Source organism: Culex pipiens, chromosome 3 (assembly GCF_016801865.2).
Source record: "Culex pipiens pallens isolate TS chromosome 3, TS_CPP_V2, whole genome shotgun sequence".
Taxonomy (NCBI): domain Eukaryota; kingdom Metazoa; phylum Arthropoda; class Insecta; order Diptera; family Culicidae; genus Culex; species Culex pipiens.
The window spans coordinates 139905043-139925799 of NC_068939.1; the positions used below are offsets into that span (position 1 = coordinate 139905043).

Here is a 20757-nt window from a genome sequence, read left to right on the forward strand (position 1 = left end):
CGAAAAAATACTTTTAAAACAAAGTAGTCTACCATACTCACTGAAGCTATGCGGATATGTTCCGGGGTCAAAAACTGTCGACCTCTTGCTTGTTACAGCGGTAGACCCACAGATCTCAACTCCAGGGAGTCCTTGGATGACCCAGGACATCCGAATACATCAGAAAAGTAGTCTACCATATTCCCTGAAGCTAAGCTGATATTATCCGGGGTCAAAAACCGTCGACTTCTGACTGGTTACGTTGGTAGACCCACAGATCTTAACTCCAGGGAGTCTTTGGATGGCCCAGAACATCCCAACACATCAGCAAAGTAGTCTACCATACTCACTGAAGCTATGCGGATATGTTACGGGGTCAAAAAACTATCGAACTTTTGCTTGTTACAGTGGTAGACCCACCGGTCTTGACTCCAAGCAGTTCTTGGTTGACCCAATAAATTGTTAGTGCAATGTACTGTAGCCTACCACACTCACTGAAGCAGTCTGGGTAGGATCCGTTGTCAAAATTTTGATGTTTCAATCTGTTTTTTTCTATTTTTTTTTTTTTTTTTGGCAAGCCTGTTGCACAAAATTTTCGGAAGTTTCAGATGGACTAGAACATCCTAGGGGTTCCAAAACCATGCCAAAATATTTTTATAACATAACTTAACAAATTACTAGGCTTAGTGATTTTTCACGCTCGAAATTAGCAAATTTCACGGGGACCTCAATTTCAAAACACCGGATTTCACGCAAATTTCGCGGAACGTGAAAAATGTTAAAATAACTCTGAAAATCTTATGTTTAAATCACAGAAACTACTTTTTATGCTTCAATATATATTATTCTTCAATAAACTGACGTGAACGTGACAAAAAAAATCTCCTAATTATAAAAAAAAAACCGTCTAGTTTACGGATGGGCTCAATTTATATTTTGAAACAAAATGTAAGGCATGCGTATTCTCATTTATTGAATTGCTATTCAACTAAAAAAGATTAAAAAGTTTTCGCTGATTTGCTTCTATTTTGCCATTTTTAATTTTATTGAATTTCATATCAAAGCAAGATTCGACAATCTTGTCCATCCAAAATATGTAAAATAGTTTAAATTTTCTTCAACATTTAGACCATTCAAAATAATTTTTAAGGTTTTCATCTCTCTTTTTAAAAAACTAGATAAAATCCATAGGCAAAAATATTATAAATTGTTACGAAATCGAAATTTTTATTCAAAATAAGAACAGAAAACAAAAAAATGTATTTTTTAACTTTCAAGGGAATTATTCACACAAATAATCAAATATTTCTAAAATAAAACAGGACTCAGAAAAAAAACTGAAATGTTTTAAAAAGGTGAGTTCAAAGATTAAAAATACTCTTCATTTTATTTTAAATAAAACAAAGCTTGATTCTTTTAATTTCTTTTGAAACCATACATTTTAAATAAAATAGCAGTAAAATTTGAGAAACTTGATAAATTTCAAGAATTTTTCACCCTTCCGCGGAATCGTCAAAATTCACTAACCCTATAAAAGTAATTGAACATAAAATTTCACGGGATTCCGCGGAAAAAGCCAAATTTCACGAATTTCACGCTGTCCGCGAAATCGTGAAATTTCACTAACTCTACCGATGGGCCATTTGGCGGCCATGATTTTTTTAGAAAAAACATTCAAATATTGTTTCAGAATCTTTCAATCAAAAAATGGTTTTCTTTGTGATGTTTGTCAAAGCATTTTTTATACAGTATTTATTTTTTTCATTTCAATTTACAATTTCTGGAACCAGAATTTAGAACTATCATTGGCTGTCATTGTCCCAAAAGTGAAAGAGACCATCTGCTACCTTAAGCCATAGACATTCTTTTTTTAAACGATTCTCGATTTAAACACCCCCGTTTCGTTGTGTAAATCAAGAATATGGCGTATCACCAGTTAATGGTTGACACTATACATTTAAGATATCAAAACTTCAAAACTGTATTGAAAAATAGTTTTTATGTCCGAAAATGTCTCGGGAGCCCTGTAATTCAAAACCCGGGAAAATTGGACTTTTCAAAGGATTGCTCCCAGAGCTGAAAATGTCAGGGGTCCTGACGCGAAAATCGGCGACGCATACACGATTTTTTCAGATCCATTCACTGAACCGCAAAACCGTGACATAAACAAACCCGACTCAGTCGTGAGTGCCCTAGCTCACTGAGCAGCTGCAATGCGAGGCAGTAGTCGACCAACGCTCATTCGACGTTGCACGCACACACATAAAGAAACAAGTTTTTAAACAAAAAGTTGGTATTTATGCGTGGAAATGTAATTTTGAATATAAGTTATGGTTGTTTTAAGTGTTTTGCACAGTCTAGAACCATTCAATTGTTTAAAAATAGTCAAAATAGTGTTTAGAGAGGATTTTACGAGTCAGTCATACGACACGAATTGAGTGAGTGTAGCTCATTTTTTCACGTCTCTCACTCGTCAGCAGCCGACCGGCACGAGTCAGGCGGTAGTGGTTGAACGGACACAGTAGGCTTACAGTCAGATGCTAGCAGTGAACTGACATTTTGGTTTGCTTCATGTGTACGCTGGGTTGGAAACATTTTGCAGGCCTGATTGCTCCTACATTTTTGGCACCCCTGAACTATCGAATCCACTTCGTCGTCGTCGTCATCACCATCGCTGGCCTAGGCCTCTACTAGAACACGTTCTCCGAGTTTGCGGGGCCGCACATCCGACGACTACTGTGTGTCTATAGACCGTTTTGTGGACTTTGTGGAACGTGATGCCGGGGCTCGTCGTTCAACTTGCGACGGAAGGGTGACAACGCGGTGCGATGGTGGCGGATAGGAGGACCGTTTTGTGCGGAGGCTCTTCAGGGCCAACCCAAAACAAAAGAGGTTCATTATGGCCGTTGTGGGACCGCAGCTACTCCCGGAAACGATACGGTTTGACCGGTGTGTGGGTGTGTGAGGGCTTTGAATAATCAAACAATTGCTGAAAGATCAAGTGCAATGCTGAAGTGAGTGCTAATGGTGCTACTTTGAGCTAAATGTAGTTGATTTAACGATAAAATGATAATTTCCAAATTTTGCAAACATTGTTAATGTCCCAATTAAAAGTTAATTGCAAAGCTCATCAAAATTACCCTTCCCGATCGAACTCTTGATGAGTCAACAGACTCTCAACATCTCTTATCAGCATCCAAATAAGCTGCTCTCCCTCGCTTTTGACGCATCACCCGTTTGTCATTAATTATTCTGCCTGATTAAATTATGACCGGTTCCAGGCCCACACCGGTCCGCAGGACCAAAGGACGAACAAATTTGCCAATTCAGCGAAAATGAAGCGTGCCTATAGCCATTAAATATGAAAGACCGATGGGGCTGCTGGGCTGGATGAACAGAATACCAAAACAACCTTTCCGGGCTGGAAGCCATTCAGCAACGGTTCGGTGGCCTTAATTTGCGAGGGTCCCTCCATGAACCCATCGATCAAAACCTCAATCAACGTGACGCAACTTCGGGGTTTCCATCGACAGTGGCACCTTCGTTTTGGGGCTCCGCAAGGTTGAGATTTTTATTTAAAGCGATTACTTTCCAGACAGACTGGGGGAGGGAGGGGGGTTTCCCTTGAGGGAAATCGGATTTTCCGACGGAATCTCTAGGAACAAGTTATCCTAAAAGCTGCGAGGTAAGCCAAAGGTAATTGAGTTCGGCGATTTACTTTCTCGAACTTTAGTCAGCTCCAAATAGTGAACAGTCTGAACTATTTTATTGGTTTAAACGGAATTTTAAGTTTCACCATGTTTTATGCAGTTAATGTCTAGTCATTTTACCATCATGAATCAATTCAATGTATATTTTGAGAACAGAATTTCTGATCCAGTTGTTGTCTTCGGTAAAACTGTAAACCTCGATTATCCGAAGTTTGATTACCCGATCAAAATTATTATTTTCTTTTATTCCAGAGAACTGCAAAAAATCAGGGCACCCCTACTTTACTGTCTCTCCCCTTGGGTCCGCTGATGCATACTTGATGCTGGAGATTCGATTGGTTCTGCCACCCTCCTTTTTCGTCGAAAATTTAAGACGAATGGTAGTGAGTGTCCACTTGGGACGATAAACTGGACAAGTGGTTGAGAAAATCGGAAAATTCCGCAAACATCCATTTCCTTCGACACATATACTCTGGTACTCAAACATAAACACGCTAGAACGATGTGCTCTGTGCGTACACTTGCTACTGCTACGTATGAATTGTTTATTTTGCGCGCGAAATTGGATAATTGAGTTGGACAAATTTGGAGCCCCGGACTTGAAACGAAAAAAAAATCCCTCGCTTCTTAATGCGGTTTCCTCGGAAACAAACGTGACTTTGATGCCGAGTGGTTGATTAGGGCGAACGAAGTTATAGTTAGTGGTGAAAGCTTTGGAAGCTTGCCTCGGACATTTTATTGAGGGATCGGATACTTCTATTTTATAAAAAAATGAGAAAAACAGTCTTTCTTCCATTCAAATTCAACATAAGTTCAAAACATGAATATTTCATCAAATTAAATTCTAGCACCCTGATGTAACCCAATTCCCAAAAAGCTGTTTCCAACGAAACATCAATTTGGTCTGACGTGTTTATGATGCCAAAACTGCGCTCATGTTTCCCAAACTGTGAATTTGTAGACGAAAACACATCCTCCCCCACGTTCATGCCAACAGAGTGCGACACACATCAAATATTTGTCCAGTTTCAATTATACGGTGTCAATAAAATCCGGCCAACGATCCTGCTGGCGATGGACTCATCTTTGCCAGGATATGGATCCACTTTGCTGAACGAACATCCCCACTCTCACAGATCCATAAAAGTCAGTCCCCGGCAGAAAATCGCCGCAAACTTACGTTCCCCAGTGCTGATTTTCACACTCGTACATATTTTCCACGGTTCAGTGTATCGACATCTAGAAGAGCAAGCTGATAGCAATCTAGACGAGCCAATCGGGAGGATGTTTACTTTCGATGTACTGTACAGTAGGGAGTCGATTTTTTCGCTGGAAATTTGAGCTTAAATATAAAAACTAATAAATATAAAGGAAAAATACAGTTATCCAACATATTCAGAACAGTTTACAGATCGGATAATGTTCAAAAAATCATAGAAAATCGATAATTGAACATAATGATTTGCTTTAATCTTCATGCCAAAGCTTTTTTTGTAATCTATCGATTGATGTATCGACCGACTGCAAATTTTTATTTTTTTTTTATTTATTTTTTTTTACCCTTGAAATCCACAAATTCGGAACACTTTTTTCTTAAGGATGTAAACATCCTTTGGAGTATATATTTATTGCAAAAAAAATGACTTCACTCACTAAAACCAATGAAACTCAAGCATAGTAATGTTTTATGAATAGCCTGATAACTTTGTTGTAGAAATATCAGTTAAATTCAGGTGTTCCACAATTGTTTAAAATAGTCTTGAAATGCAGTTTATTGTTTATAAGTACTTCTTTTACCAGTGAAAGTACTAGATAATATTCAAATAAAGGTCATAAAAATAGTAGGGTCGACAAAAAAGATGCATTTGGCGTACTTTTGACAACATATCGCAAAAGTGTTCCAAATTTGTGGGTGTTCCGATTATGTGGGATGACTGTACCTATTTTCGACCTTCAAAGCTTAAAGTAAAACTTTGGCATATAGCTACACCCAGAACAGGGTATCGGCACACGAGAGGATAAAGAGCCCGGTTTGGTAGTAAAATGGTACTGCGTGCGGACGGAGAGGATAAATCCCGAGAGTACTTTACTCATGAGTTCATTTTCCAAAAAAGTTCATCTATCAAAAAAAAAGTACCGGTACCAAGACTCGAACCCAAGATCTTCAGCATATTGAACCGAGCCTTTGCCGTATGGGCCACTATGGTTCGGTAACTTAGTGGCGGTCATTTGTCCATGTAAGCCACTCAATAGAATAAACTGTTTCAATGAATCTATGAACACGCAAGAGGTCTTTACTCTCGCAAAATAGTACTTTTTCCATGTTTCTTTTCGGGAGGACTATCCCCTCGATCTTAAACTTTGGGTGTATGAAATCATTGACAAAAGATTTTTTTAACATTAGCCAACGTTTATGACGAAGAAATGATTTGGGTAAGCATTCAGACTAGGGATTTCTCGCAATTTAAAATTGAAGATAATTGAAGATGGGGAAGTTGAACATTAAAATCTGGACAATTCCACTTCACAAATAAATCACGGATCGAACCTGGTCCATGCAGAGTAACCATACGACATAGAGGGTTTTACCACTGACGAACTGACGTGCCACTAGGAATAAATTTGTCGATCATTTCTGACCGCATCTTTTTTTTTCCTTTTCTCTTCTTGAGTGAATGTCAAAATTTGAGTTTGACACTTAACCACCTGCAGCTGCGAAGAATTCAAGTACAACAAATAAAAAGGGCTGATATGGATAAAAATGATAATGTTAGAAAAAAAACTTAAATCATCATGAACATCGACAATTAATTAATGGCAAAACAATACTTCTACCTACCTTTCGTTTAAATTTGAAAAATGTGTCAAAAATTGACTTTCGTTAACGATTTTGCAAAAATAAATCAACCCAAGAATGATTTCCGCCCTTTTAACATGTTGGGGAGCGTTCTTTTATTACGTAACGCAGTAGAGCAGTTCTCTGAGATTTCGGTCATTCGATTTTTTTTGTATTTTTTAATCCGGCTGAAATTTTTTTGGTGCCTTCGGTATGCCCAAAGAAGCCATTTTGCATCATTAGTTTGTCCATATAATTTTCCATACAAATTTGGCAGCTGTCCATACAAAAATGATATGTGAAAATTCAAAAATCTGTATCTTTTGAAGGAATTTTTTGATCGATTTGGTGTCTTCGGCAAAGTTGTAGGTATGGATATGGACTACACTGAAAAAAAATGATACACGGTAAAAATTTTTTTGGTGATTTTTTAATTAACTTTTTGTCACAAAAACTTGATTTGCAAAAAAACACTATTTTTAATTTTTTTTATTTTTTGATATGTTTTAGAGGACATAAAATGCCAACTTTTCAGAAGTTTCCAGAATGGGCAAAAAATCTTTGACCGAGTTATGATTTTTTGAATCAATACAGATTTTTTCGAAAAATCGAAATATTGGTCGCAAAAATTTTTCAACTTCATTTTTCGATGTAAAATCGAATTTGCAATCAAAAAGTACTTTAGTGAATTTTTGATAAAATGCACCGTTTTCAAGTTATAACCATTTTTAGGTAACTTTTTTAAAAATAGTCGCAGTTTTTCATTTTTTTAAATTAGTGCCCATGTTTGCCCACCTTTGAAAAAAATATTTTTGAAAAGCTGAGAAAATTCTCTATATTTTGCTTTATTGAACTTTGTTGATACGACCCATAGTTGCTGAGATATTGCCATGCAAAGGTTAAAAAACAGGAAAATTGATGTTTTCTAAGTCTTACCTAAACAACCCACCATTTTCTAATGTCGATATCTCAGCAACTATAAATCCGATTCACAATGTTAAAACATGAAACATTCGTGAAATTTTCCGATCTTTTCGAAAAAAATATTTTCAAAAATTTAAAATCAAGACTAACATTTCAAACGGGCGTAATATTGAATGTTTGGCCCGTTTGAAATGTTAGTCTTGATTTTAAATTTTTGAAAGTATTTTTTTCGAAAAGATCGGAAAATTTCACGAATGTTTCATATTTTAACATTTTGAATCGGATTTGTAGTTGCTGAGATATCGACATTAGAAAATGGTGGGTTGTTTGGGTGAGACTTAGAAAACATCAATTTTCCTGTTTTTTAACCTTTGCATGGCAATATCTCAGCAACTATGGGTCGTATCAACAAAGTTCAAAAAAGCAAAATATAGAGAATTTTCTCAGCTTTTCAAAAATATTTTTTTCAAAGGTGGGCAAACATGGGCACTAATTTAAAAAAATGAAAAACTGCGACTATTTTTAAAAAAGTTACCTAATAATGGTTATAACTTGAAAACGGTGCATTTTATCAAAATTTCACTAAAGTACTTTTTGATTGCAAATTCGATTTTACATCGAAAAATGAAGTTGAAAAATTTTTGTAAACAATATTTCGATTTTTTGAAAAAATCTGTATTGATTCAAAAATTCATAACTCGGTCAAAGATTTTTTGCCCATTCTGGAAACTTCTGAAAAGTTGGCATTTTATGTCCTCTAAAACATATCAAAAAATAAAAAAAATTAAAAATAGTGTTTTTTTGCAAATCAAGTTTTTGTGACAAAAAGTTAAATAAAAAATCACCAAATTTTTTTTACAGTGTATCATTTTTTTTCAGTGTAGTCCATATCCATACCTACAACTTTGCCGAAGACACCAAATCGATCAAAAAATTCCTTCAAAAGGTACAGATTTTTTAATTTTTACATATCATTTTTGTATGGACAGCTGCCAAATTTGTATGGAAAATTATATGGACAAACTAATGATGCAAAATGGCTTCTTTGGGCATACCGAAGGCACCAAAAAAGTTTCAGTCGGATTAAAAAATACAAAAATTAAAATTGAAGAAAAAAGACCGATTTCGTAGAGAATTGCTCAGTAGGGGGGGAGGGGGGGGTCGGAGGCCGTGTTACGCTCCATACAATTTTTTTAAAATTTGTATGGAAATTTTGTTACGAGGGGGGGGAGGGGGTCTAAAAGTCCGATTTTTCGCGTTACGTAATAAAAGAACGCTCCCTTGTTTCAGAAAGCTTCTCAGCAGCAGCAGCTGTGCTTCTGTCAAACCGTGTGTTTGACAATCGCTGATCGCTGCGGGTGACTGAGAAGGAAGATGGGAAAGTGCGGTCAAATTTGAGTTCTTGGTGGCACGTCAGTTCGTCAGTGGTTTTACGTTTCAAATCAGTTTAAAAATTGTAAAAAAAAACTGATTTAACAATTTTGTATTAAAACAGGTGTTCAATTTAACACCAAATTGGTGCAGATTTTATAATTTTCTTGAGCAAAAAAAAACCTTTTTTAATGTTGGACTTAAATCACTGTTTAAAAAAAGAGCAATTTGTCTTCAGAATTTGCACCAAGTTTACTAAAAATTTAACCAGGATCACGTTCTAGCACCTCATCAACACGCCTACTTTGACTGAAACTAAAAAACTATAAGGTGTTGTAATGGACGCATGGTCTTTGACAAATTCATCATACAATATCTTGTCTATATTGAAAATTAATGAAAAATATGACTATAATTTTGGCGATGGCGCTAGAAGCGTATTTATTAGGCTTTAGGCTAAGATATAAAAAGAGTAAATGTTTAGTACATGAAATTCCAAGTCCCTGTATGACTCAATCTCATGCCCAGACCAAATGTCACCCCTTATGACGGTTTATGCCATCACTTAAAACAATCTCTTTTGCTACGAAACAGTGCAACAGATGGATTTGTATTATTATTTTTTTCAACAAATTTATCGTTTCAGATGTGTTAGTTTTGTCAAAATTTTAGCAAAATGAATGTGTCTTTTTGATCACTGAATTACCTGTAAAATTTTGTTTGCAGAACTGATTATTAAATCAGTGAAACTTTGTATGACACATTCTCCGGCAATGTACACCTTGGGATGAATTTTTGAAAAGCGTGTATGAACTATTTGGATATTTTTCCTCGATTCTAGACTACTTGAAGCTTCAAAAATCATGGTTTTCATTAATTGATCATTTGAATATCATTTTGTACAAGTTGGTTAAGTTATGCATCAATTCGTGATAAAATCATCGTTTTAAAACATTTTTCTAAAAACTCCTGGTTTTCAGCGAAATAAAATCCTAAAATTATTCTTTTGATTGCATTTTGTAGGTTTTTAGATGTACTAAACGGAAATGTCATGGATTTGCAGTTCGTTTCAGATGTGTTAGTTTTGTCAGAATTTTAGCAAAATGAATGTGTCTTTTTGATCACTGAAGTACCTGTAAAATTTTGTTTGCAGAACTGATTATTAAATCAGTGAAACTTTGTATGACACATTCTCCGGCAATGTACACCTTGGGATGAATTTTTGAAAAGCGTGTATGAACTATTTGGATATTTTTCCTCGATTCTAGACTACTTGAAGCTTCAAAAATCATGGTTTTCATTAATTGATCATTTGAATATCATTTTGTACAAGTTGGTTAAGTTATGCATCAATTCGTGATAAAATCATCGTTTTAAAACATTTTTCTAAAAACTCCTGGTTTTCAGCGAAATAAAATCCTAAAATTATTCTTTTGATTGCATTTTGTAGGTTTTTAGATGTACTAAACGGAAATGTCATGGATTTGCAGTTTATCTTAAGTTAAGTATTTTTCGAAACTAGTGTAAGTTTACCATTTTATTGCGTTGCAACGTCACGAAAAAGGGACAGTTGTTTATGCCAACAGAAAACTAAACATTCAATCATTTTGATATTTTGGATGCTCTTTGTACTTGGAAAGAGCTTTCAAATGCAACCTAGAGCGACTAAATTGGTTGTCTAGATCCAAAGTTACAACAGGTTTAAGTTTGCGTTGCAACGTCACGAAATTTTAAATCATATTAGTCACATGGCAAAAAAGGTGTATGCGTAATTGTTTTTGAAAATAAAAGGATACTAAATATTATTTTTTTTTTATATAATGTTTCCGAGCATATTTACAGAAGAATTGTACATGGGTCATTCACAAATTCCGTTACTTAAGTTAGTATGCAACTCGAAAAAAGTAGGTATTTTATGAAACTTGTTGAACAAATCAAAATAGACCGATAGGCAAGGGGTAAAAAATCTAAAACTTTCTTAAAAGTAATCACGTGGTTACTGAATGGCCCCTTTATGATAAACTGATTAACGTGAGGGTTCATTCTAATACAACGCAACGATTTTTTTTATCCCACACCCTTGCTTAGGTTAAATTACAGTAAAATTCACTAAACAATAAAAATCACGTGATTCGATTTTTTTTTACAAACTTTTGTACTTTGTTGTTGGACGAACCCTTACCTAAATAAGTTGTATGCAACGTTTAGTTGTTCGCAATTAAAAATGTTATGTTGCGCAGGTAAACAGTTTTATTATTTCCTCAAATTTAATTTAAAAAAAAAGTCAACAAAAAAAGTTACGTTGTTTGCATATCACCCCTTAGGGGCCATCAACACACGATATAGACACTTTATTTATAAATTTCAGCCCTCCTGAAATCTTGAAGCTCCTTACCTCCTTTCTAAAATTTCCACGTGTTTTGTAAATTGTCCAAAGCCATCAAAATATTAAGGGAGCGTTCATGCATTACGTAACAAAACATTTATATTTTTAGACCCCCTCCACCCCCTGGTTATACATTTCCAATACATTTTTTTGTGTAAATCGTCGACCCCCCCCCCCCCCCTTGATATTACGCCGTTACGTAATGCATGGACGTCCCATTACATGGATAGAGGAGGGGAGAGGGGGAGAGGGTGTCCTTCGTGATAATGGAATAATACAAATATTTATTTTTACTTTGAAACGCATTGGAAAACTTCGTAAATCGTACTGCTAATGAGAAAGCGGTATAGGGGGAGGGGGGAGGGGGTCTTACATGGGCGGGCCAGTCAATTCACATGTCCTTGTACTGTCTATCAATGTCTTATAATAAAATCATAACCTAAAGTTGTTCAAACTAACAAAAACTATGATTTATTTTGAAACTAAAATTTCGTGACGTTGCAACGCAACGAAAACCCCTGTTTTCAAAAACAGAGCGTTGCAACGTCACGAAATGTAAGTGGTCTTTAAAAATCGAGGTTTGATTTTTTCGAAAAACTAATGATTGCATTCGATTTGTTGGTCAATTTTACATTAAAAATGGAAGAAGAACTCAAAATTTGACGTTTAACAGAGCAGAGTTAATGGCAAAACATAAATTGGGTCAGGATTGAGAAAAAGTCACGCGTTACAACGTCACGCTACATACTCCCCTCTCAAAAATAGAATATTTGCCTAAAATAATGCTTCAACACTGCTTCTTATAGGAAATTTAATGCCCTTTCCGAATCTGTTATAACATATATACATTTTTTGTGTATTTTTTGAGTTACAGCCGAAATACTGAAAAAAGAAAAGTCAAAGCGTTGCAACGTCACGGCGGAATGTGTCGTATATATGTAATCCAAGGATCCTATAAGTCTTATATAGAAAAAAAAATCCAGTTTCTTTCCAGAAAAACATTTGAGAAGGGCATAAACAAATAAAAACTTCAAATTATTTAAATAATACTTTATCGCAAAATCAAAGAGCTATAAAAAAGTTTTCACGCTATTTCTATGAGTTTTCTAGGTTTAAAAGTAAGACTTTTACCTTCAAGGTTAACCATCAATATTTTTTCGGTCAATGTGTTCTGAATATAGGCTTAAATGTAAAAAATAAGTCTCCCGAATAGTGCAGGAGTCAGCATGACAAAAAAAAATATTTACCAGAACCATATTTTTGAAAAGGGGTCTAAACGTTAACATTTCTTCAAATTATCATGTCAATCGATTCTCTAGGCAATTTTACTTAAATGTCGCTACATTGACCCTTGTTCTTTGTCTTATCCTATTGATGATACAGCGAATTCACAACTATTTCTTTCGAATAAAAAAACACGAATTTTAACCATTTTTACGTGATTTTTAACCATTTTAATGCGATGGATGTCAGTATATTTCCAGTATATTTTTTATCAAAAATCTGTTTTCGATATTGAATTGTTAAAATAATGTACTTATGTCATCGACCTTTTTGTTTACAAAATCGCAGATTTACTGTACTATGAGTGCGTGTCTATCACCCGTAGTTGTTATAGAGGATGAGCACTTAAGTGACTGCCGGATATGGATAAAATGAACCATGACAGAAATAATAATTTTCATCATAGGGGGATGGCGTCGCTATTTTTAGACCACGTTTTCCACTTTTTCTCATCGAAGCCGACTACTTTATCGACTTCATTTTGCTGGGCGAGATAGGACGCCGTCTATTTTTAGACGATGACTTAGCACTTTTCCACTCTTGCGCTTAAAAAAACCAGGTGGCAGCACGATGTAACGCCATGTCCCTATTGAGCTGTATCCTAGACATTATCTGTTCCATATTTCTCGACAAGTAACTTAAATTTTTTTACCGGCAAAGTATCGATTTTTTCACCTTTCTAAACTAGAATAAATCTGCAAATATTGCCACAATCACACCAATCAATTCCAGCTCCCAATATTTGCTGTCGTCATCGTCACGAGCGTAGCGTTTTCAATTTTGGCTGTAGGCACATCTGCTCAATTATCGTACCCGTTCTAATTGGTGCAATTATCACTCGAGTCATTGCATCACGGGAAGTGTGATAACTTGACGAGCAAATTTCAGCAGACAGTGTGGAGTTTCGTGAAAAAGAGATTGAATGTTGCTACCGGCAGATTCCTCCAGAATTTAACCAATGATGTGTGATTTAATCACATAGATCTATTTGCTCATTAATTTATTGATTTTGTTTTTCACAAATGGTGCCTCTTGAATTTTGAAAATAAATTTCAAATCAATGTTAAAAATAGGGTCAATCCATCACTTAACGATATAACCAATGATTTATCACTTTAGTTATGATCGTGATGTTTTAAACAGCAGTGTACCATTTCAATCTGAATCGGTCCGTTGGAAGTGCAAATTCTTCAAACTCTCCAGTTTCACCAGCCAAGCTGGCGACACCTTCGGATATAAAACCTGCTCTGAAGCAACTGAAGACAGTGTGGTTCAAATCGCCGGTCGAATATCTCTTGTAAAAATGAGTGCTACATTTAAGTTTATAACAGTGATAGTTCTGACGCTGATCAAATCGTCGCTGCAACAGAGTGACTATTGCAGCAATACGCTGTGTCCGTGGTCCGGACCGAACATCGCTTGCAATGGCTTAAGGACACTATCCCCCCGTTGTGGGCCGGAAGCCGTAGAGATCCCGATGAACTCCAGCTATCGGCATCTGATCGTAGATTTGCACAATCGGTATCGCAGCAAAATTGCACGAGGGAAATTGTTAGGGCAGAATCAGATCTTTCCAACGGCAGCTCGCATGGCAACAATGGTGAGAAATTTGGGTTCTAATTATTTGGGCACGTTTCCAATCTGAAGGTCGTTAACTTTTCTTAGCAATGGGATGATGAGCTGGCAGCGATTGCATCGGCAAATACAAGAAGATGTGTGTATGGTCACGATAAGTGTCGTAATTCGTTCCGATATCATGCATCTGGCCAGAACATTGCTATACGATATTACTATGGACAGACGTTTGAAAATGATGATTTGATGCAACAGTTCATTACGAGCTGGTTTTCGGAATATTCTGATACTAGGGTCGAGTTCATTGGACAATATCCGGACAATTATGTAGGGTGAGTACTCTGATTTGCTCAGTTTGAAAATAACTCAACTTAATCGACTCTTTTTCTTAGTCCCAAAATAGGACACTTCACCCAGATTGTGTCCGATCGGGCCATATCCGTAGGATGCTCCATGGTTCGTTGGATCTCGGAGCCATGGATAAACAGTTACTTCGTTTGTAACTATGCCATCACCAACATCATCGGTTATCCAGTGTATCGTGCAGGACCCACGTGTTCTGGCTGCCAAGCCGGATGCAGCTTGCAGTACCCAGGACTATGCAATATTGGTGAAAATATAAATCCTAATCCTTGGTAGAATAAGGGGTTATTAAGTGCTATGCTATCTACTAAACAGGGAAATTGTTATGCTCTCAGCTTTCTCAACATTTCAAATAATATAGAATAAATTCCGTTGTTACCTTAATCAATACCTTCCAAGAAGCTTTCATCTGGTACAAAAGCCCTGACCTACAAAGTCTCGCCCCAAGTAATCCCCCCATCCAATACCATCAAATTCTCGCTCACCATGACAACTAAGGCTCGCAAACAAATTTCCGCTTGTGCGCGCCCGGAACCATTTCGTGGGATTGCGTTTTCAAAGTTATGTTCAACGACTTTCAGCAAGAAGCCTTTACCATCACCCCTTCAAACCTACCACCGCAACCAACAGGTAATGTGATAGCTACTTTAGGAAGTGTTCACCAGCCACTCATACGCACACTTTTCCGCGAAATACATAATATTTGCATGTTACAACATAACCACCGCCAAGGTCGTTTCCAAAGGAATGTCAACATCTTATTAGGAAAAGGCAGCTTATCCCGCAGGGGAGTCATTGGAAAGAAAATTGACTTTTCCACACGTGCACACGCACGCACGCACGCACGCACGCGGCAGGCAAATTTTTGTGTGTGTTGCCAAATGGAATCTGCGTTTTCTGTCTGATGACAACGAGCAAATAATATCTTTGTGGGGGTGCTTAGCACTAATAAAATGGGATTTTCAGAGCGAAACGGTGATTACAGTTTCAAGATTTATGGGTTTTTTTTCTGCAACTTTAGCGCTGGAGGAAATATTTCTTATCGCCGGATTACAGTTGTTGTTGTAAATTCAATTATTTCTGGTACAGAGAAACCTCTTTTTACGCGGTGGCGTTACGCTTTTTATTTCGTCGATTTCTCTTAAACCGTACAATATTTTTGCATGCTTCAAAAAACGTTTTGTAGAACTGAACAAAACCTACAAACTGCCTTTAAAAGATTGCAAAAATGACTCGTCGTTCCAGAGAAATCGTCGAAATAAAAAGCGTAACGCCACCGCGTAAAAAAAGGTTTCACTGTAGCTATAACCTTCTTATTGATTCACTGCCCATCAATTTGTACTTCTTGTTCCATTCTACAATCAGCTTGAAAACAGATTGCAAAAATATTATGTCGTTTTAGATTAATCGGATGAATACAAAGCTGTAACGCTTGCGCATTATGCGAAGTTTATCTGTACTCTAAAACAACATAATACAGAGAAACCTCTTTTTACGCGGTGGCGTTACGCTTTTTGTTTCGTAGATTTCTCTTAAACCATGCAACATTTTTGCAAGCTTCAAATAGCTTTTTGTAGATCTGAACAAAACCTACAAATTGCTTAAAAAAGATTGTAAAAATGTTGCTTCGTTCCAGAGCAATCTATAAAGTAGAAAACCGTAACGCACCGCGTAAAAAGAGGTTTCACTGTACAGTGAAACATTTTGCAATCTTTTAAAAGCAAATTGTAGGCTTTGTTCAGATCTACAAAACGCTTTTTGAAGCTTGCAAAAATATGGTATGGTTTTAGAAAAATCTACGAAACAAAAAGCGTAACGCCATCACACGTAAAAAGAGGTTTCTCTGTATATAGGCAATCTTTTTGAAGCAATTTGTTCGTCTTGTTTCGATCCACAATAAGCTTCAAAGAGATTGCAAAAATATTGTTTCGTTTTTAAGTAATCGAAGAAATGCAAAGCGTAACGCCTGCGCACTATGCGAGGTTTAACTGTACAGTGAAACCTCTTTTTACGCGGTGGCGTTACGCTTTTTGTTTCGTAGATTTCTCTTAAACCGTAGAATAATTTTGCATGCTTTTAAAAGCGTTTGGTAGATCTGAACAAAACCTACAAAATTGGATTTAAAAGATTGCAAAAATGTTGCGTCGTTCCAGAGAAATCGACAAATTAGTAAAACGTAACGCATCGCGTAAATAGAGGTTTCTCTGTACTTTAGACGGAAGTGCGATAAAAGTAAGTAAAAAAGTAAATCTTTCCCTGTTCCTGAGGGGAACACCCGTGAAGAGTATCGGGGCCGGCATTTACAAAGCGGATTCAGTGACAGTTTATTATTAATCAACTTAATGTTAACATGTTAAGGTTAATGTTAACATTCCATAGGTTGTCTTCCTAAGGTGTCATGATAAAGTCCAGTTTGTGACGATACACTGCCTTCCCTTTGCTAAGTAATCGATTCCAGAAGGGAAAAGATCACCAGTTGTTTTGGTCCGAGCCGGGATTTGAACCCCGATCTACCGCTTACGAGGTGGAAGCGTTACCACTTGACTACGTGGCTCGGTCAAATCAAGGTCAAATGAAAAAAAAACTCTTAACGACAAAAGTTCAAATTTGGAAATAGTGAAACAAAATTTTATAATACATTTGTGAATAGAGGGTGACGACTCTCGAGATTTTCAATTTCCCGGGAATCGAGAGTTGAGTTTTGCCATTTCCCGGGAATTCCCGAGACTCTTTTTTAACTAGCCAATAGTGTTAATAACTTAAAAAGAAAAGTAAAAAAAAACATTTTTTTAAATAAATTCAGATAAAATTCATTTATACTAATCCAATGAAATGTAAATCTAAGTAACCTCATTGCTTTGAAGAACTATTTCTTCATTTCAATTTTTTACCTCAATCTACAAATACAAAATCGTTTCTTGAGCCTTTTTGGGACTCGAAATTGCAGTTTAAAATGTTTACAAATCTTTATTCGCACTGAGTGATTTTTCAAAAGTTGCACAAACTTGTTGTTGAACTTGTTATTAGACTTTTTCAAAGTAAAAATATAACTAATATACACCCAAAATTCAGAATCGAGATAATCGTTCTCTCAAAATTTATTGAGGGCTCAGTGCCAAAATCGATAGAATAATGGTACCAACTCGCACCATCATAACAAATGAGTTCATTCGTTAGTTGAATCAATAAATCTCCAACAAGTGTCATACATCGACTTCTGACTTCTCCATGGTCACCAAGCTGTGGTGGCCGGGGCAGCTAAGTCATTGGATTGGTTTGTCAAAGGTCTTTGGTTCGATTCCCGTTGTCGACACTTTTGGTTTGTTGTTTGACGGATGAACTTTTTTTGCAAATGAACCTCGAGAGAATAGTTATATCGCCCATCTCGAGCTGTGTTCTCTGCGTCCGTGAATGGTACCACTATTCTCTCGACTCGAGACCATCATTCTCTCGGACTAGCGCTGCCAGTTTTGGGTGTATAATTTTCCATTTATGCAATATGGCATTTTTGCAATATGATAAATAACGACACAAAGTTGATTTTTTCCTTCTTAAGATCAACTGTAAATGTTCACAATTAGCGGACACTAACTTTACAAATAATGCCTGATTTTTATTCCCAAAATATAATTTAATATGCAAAACACAACATTACTTATTGACATCAAAAAAGGAAATTACCTTGATACAGCGAAATTGACTTACTTAGAATTAAAAAAAACAAGATTATGAGTTTTGCTATGCTTGAGAAAGGATATATAAATGGAAATCAAACTTATCTTGAAAAGGGTTTCTTTCTTAAAAATAATAAATATTTCATTCCTGGTGTGTAACTGCTAAGAATTTTTCAAGGTAAATTTTGTGGCCCACATTTTTTGGTTACTCTCAATTACAGTTATTAATTTTTAAAAGTTAAAATTTACACTTTTAGAATAAGAAGATTAGAGAAGCATTGGTTTATTCAAATTTCAGAATCGAACATTGAACATCCAATGTTCTAAACAATTTCGAATTTTTCAAATGTTTTTCTGATTAAATTTTTAATTTCGGGTCGATATTTGTAAGTATAAAATTTCCCGGGAGTCTCGACCAAATTTCCCGGGAATCGAGAGATCCAAAAATGGCTGATTTCCCGGGAAATTTTTCCCGGGAATTCCCGCTCGTCACCCTCTATTTGTGAATTTTCTAACATAGAGTACCGAAACCTCTTTTTATGCGGTGCGTTACGTTATTCTGATTTGTCGATTTCTCTGGAACGACGCAACATTTTTGCAATGTTTTTAAATCAAATTAATGGTTTTGTTCAGATCTACAAAACGTTTTTTGAAGCTTGCAAAAATATTGTATGGTTTAAGAGAAATCTAAGTAACAAAGCGTAACGCCACCGGATAAAAAGAGGTTTCTCTGTACATGTATTTTCATTTACACTTGTGCAGAAATATTTTCTGTCAAATTTTATTTCCGTCCTTCAAATGCTAATGCTAATGCTAATCCGAGCATGAGTAAATAACAAGGGAAATGCGTAACAATACCTTTCTCTGGTATCAATAAAAAACTTTTAGCATTCCTGGACCCTTTTAAATTTGTCTTAGATACCGTAAAACGGGGTGACTTTGATAGCCGGGGTGACTTTGATAGGTTTGCTATTTTTCCGCAAAATGAAGAGTACAATCAAAATACTTACGGAATTGTTTAGAATCATACTGACCGTGGTAGAGAAGTGTTCGAAGTAGGGGAGAGTGGAGAGACTTGATCCCCGGGGACACTTGATCCCAAGCCTGTATCTGGTCAGCTTGTGGGTGAAACAACTAGCTTTGTTCTAGAAAGTTGTGCGAAATTAACTAAAACTCATTGTAGAAAACAAAGAAAAAAATTAAAAAATGTTTAGATTCAGTTACACACATTTTTCTAAAACGAGCTGCAAAAAACTTCCAAGAGATTTTTTTTCTTTGTATTTTGTATTTGTATTTCTTTGTATTTTTTTAATAATTTTTGAGTGTTTTCTATACATATAGAAAACACTCAAAAATTATTAAAAAAATATTTTTTACACATGAATTGTTTGATAAACTTATCAACTCCAAAACCCTTACGCATTTGATGTTAAATTTATCGTCATACTATTTTTACAATCAATTGTTTAAAAAAGTGCGTTTAGGGAGACTTGATCCCTGCATTTTTACAGTCACTGGAATCAGCCTCAAGATTAATTAATTGAGCTGGGTTTTCATACATAGTTTCCTTTAGTATAGTTGTACATAACTTACTGCAGTTTGAACCATTTTTCGAAAGTTTCGTAAACAAAAATTTGCAGCTTTTGTAAACATGCTTAATTTTGGTCTAAAAAATAATATTTTAAGTTTTTAAATATTTAACATAATAAACTTGTTATATTTTGAACACAAACGTACAGGTTTTATGTGAAATTGCTGTAACTTATAGAAAATTAAAAGTTTGGATGAATAAGAAACATTTTGCTTAAGATTACTTCAAAATGTTGAAAGGGGGATCAAGTTACCCCTAACATTTTTAAAATGCCGGTGAGCAACTCTCTACGAAATCGGCCGATTTCGACCATTTTTATTTTTTGTATTTTTTGATTTGACTCAAACTTTGTGGGGGCCTTCCATATGATCAAATAAGCTATTTTGTGTCATTGGTTCACCCATACAAGTCACCATACAATTTTGGCTGCTGTCCATACAAAAATTGGATGTAAATATTCAAACAGCTGTAACTTTTGAGTGAATTTTCTGATCAATTTGGTGTCTTGGGCAAAGTTGTAGGTATTGTTGAGGACAATTGATAAAAAAAATAGGTACACGGAAAAAAAATTTGCAGATTTTTTTATTAACTTTTTTTTCACTAAAACTCAATTTCCCAAAATACGTATTTTTTGATGTTCGAGATTTTTTGATATGTTTTAGGGAACTAAAATCCGCAACTTTTGAGCTATAGAGAAACATGGTCAAAAAATCTGCCGCCAAGTTATGATTTTTTGAAAAATAGTGATTTTTGGAAAAAAAAATCCAAATTTCATGCAAAAACAAATTTGAAATCAATTTTTCATGCAAAATTGAATTTGCAATCGAAAACTACTTTACAATTTTTTTGATAAAGGGCTTCGTTTTCAAGATATAGGCACCGAAAGTTTGATTTTAGCAAAATATTTGCAGTTTTTCGATTTTTAAAAATAGTGACCATGAGTGGCCATTTCTAAAAATATTTTTTTTGAAAAGTTCAGAAAATTTGCTATAAAATTGTCTAAGAGACATTGAAGATTGGACCTCGAGTTGCTGAGATACAGCCGCTTTAAGAAAAAGAAACAC

At 35.5% G+C, this 20757-nt stretch overlaps 2 protein-coding genes across 4 annotated transcripts in view; one reads left to right on the top strand and one right to left on the bottom strand.

The window, feature by feature from the left end:
- Positions 1-20757, bottom strand: part of LOC120421251 (uncharacterized) — a 156396-nt gene that overhangs the window by 76302 nt on the left and 59337 nt on the right. The window lies entirely within an intron of this gene.
- Positions 13794-14704, top strand: LOC120421228 (antigen 5 like allergen Cul n 1-like). The gene is made up of 3 exons (XM_039584427.1): positions 13794-14090; positions 14156-14397; positions 14458-14704. Exons 1-3 carry the CDS (start codon positions 13794-13796, stop codon positions 14702-14704), a joined length of 786 nt encoding a protein of 261 aa, XP_039440361.1.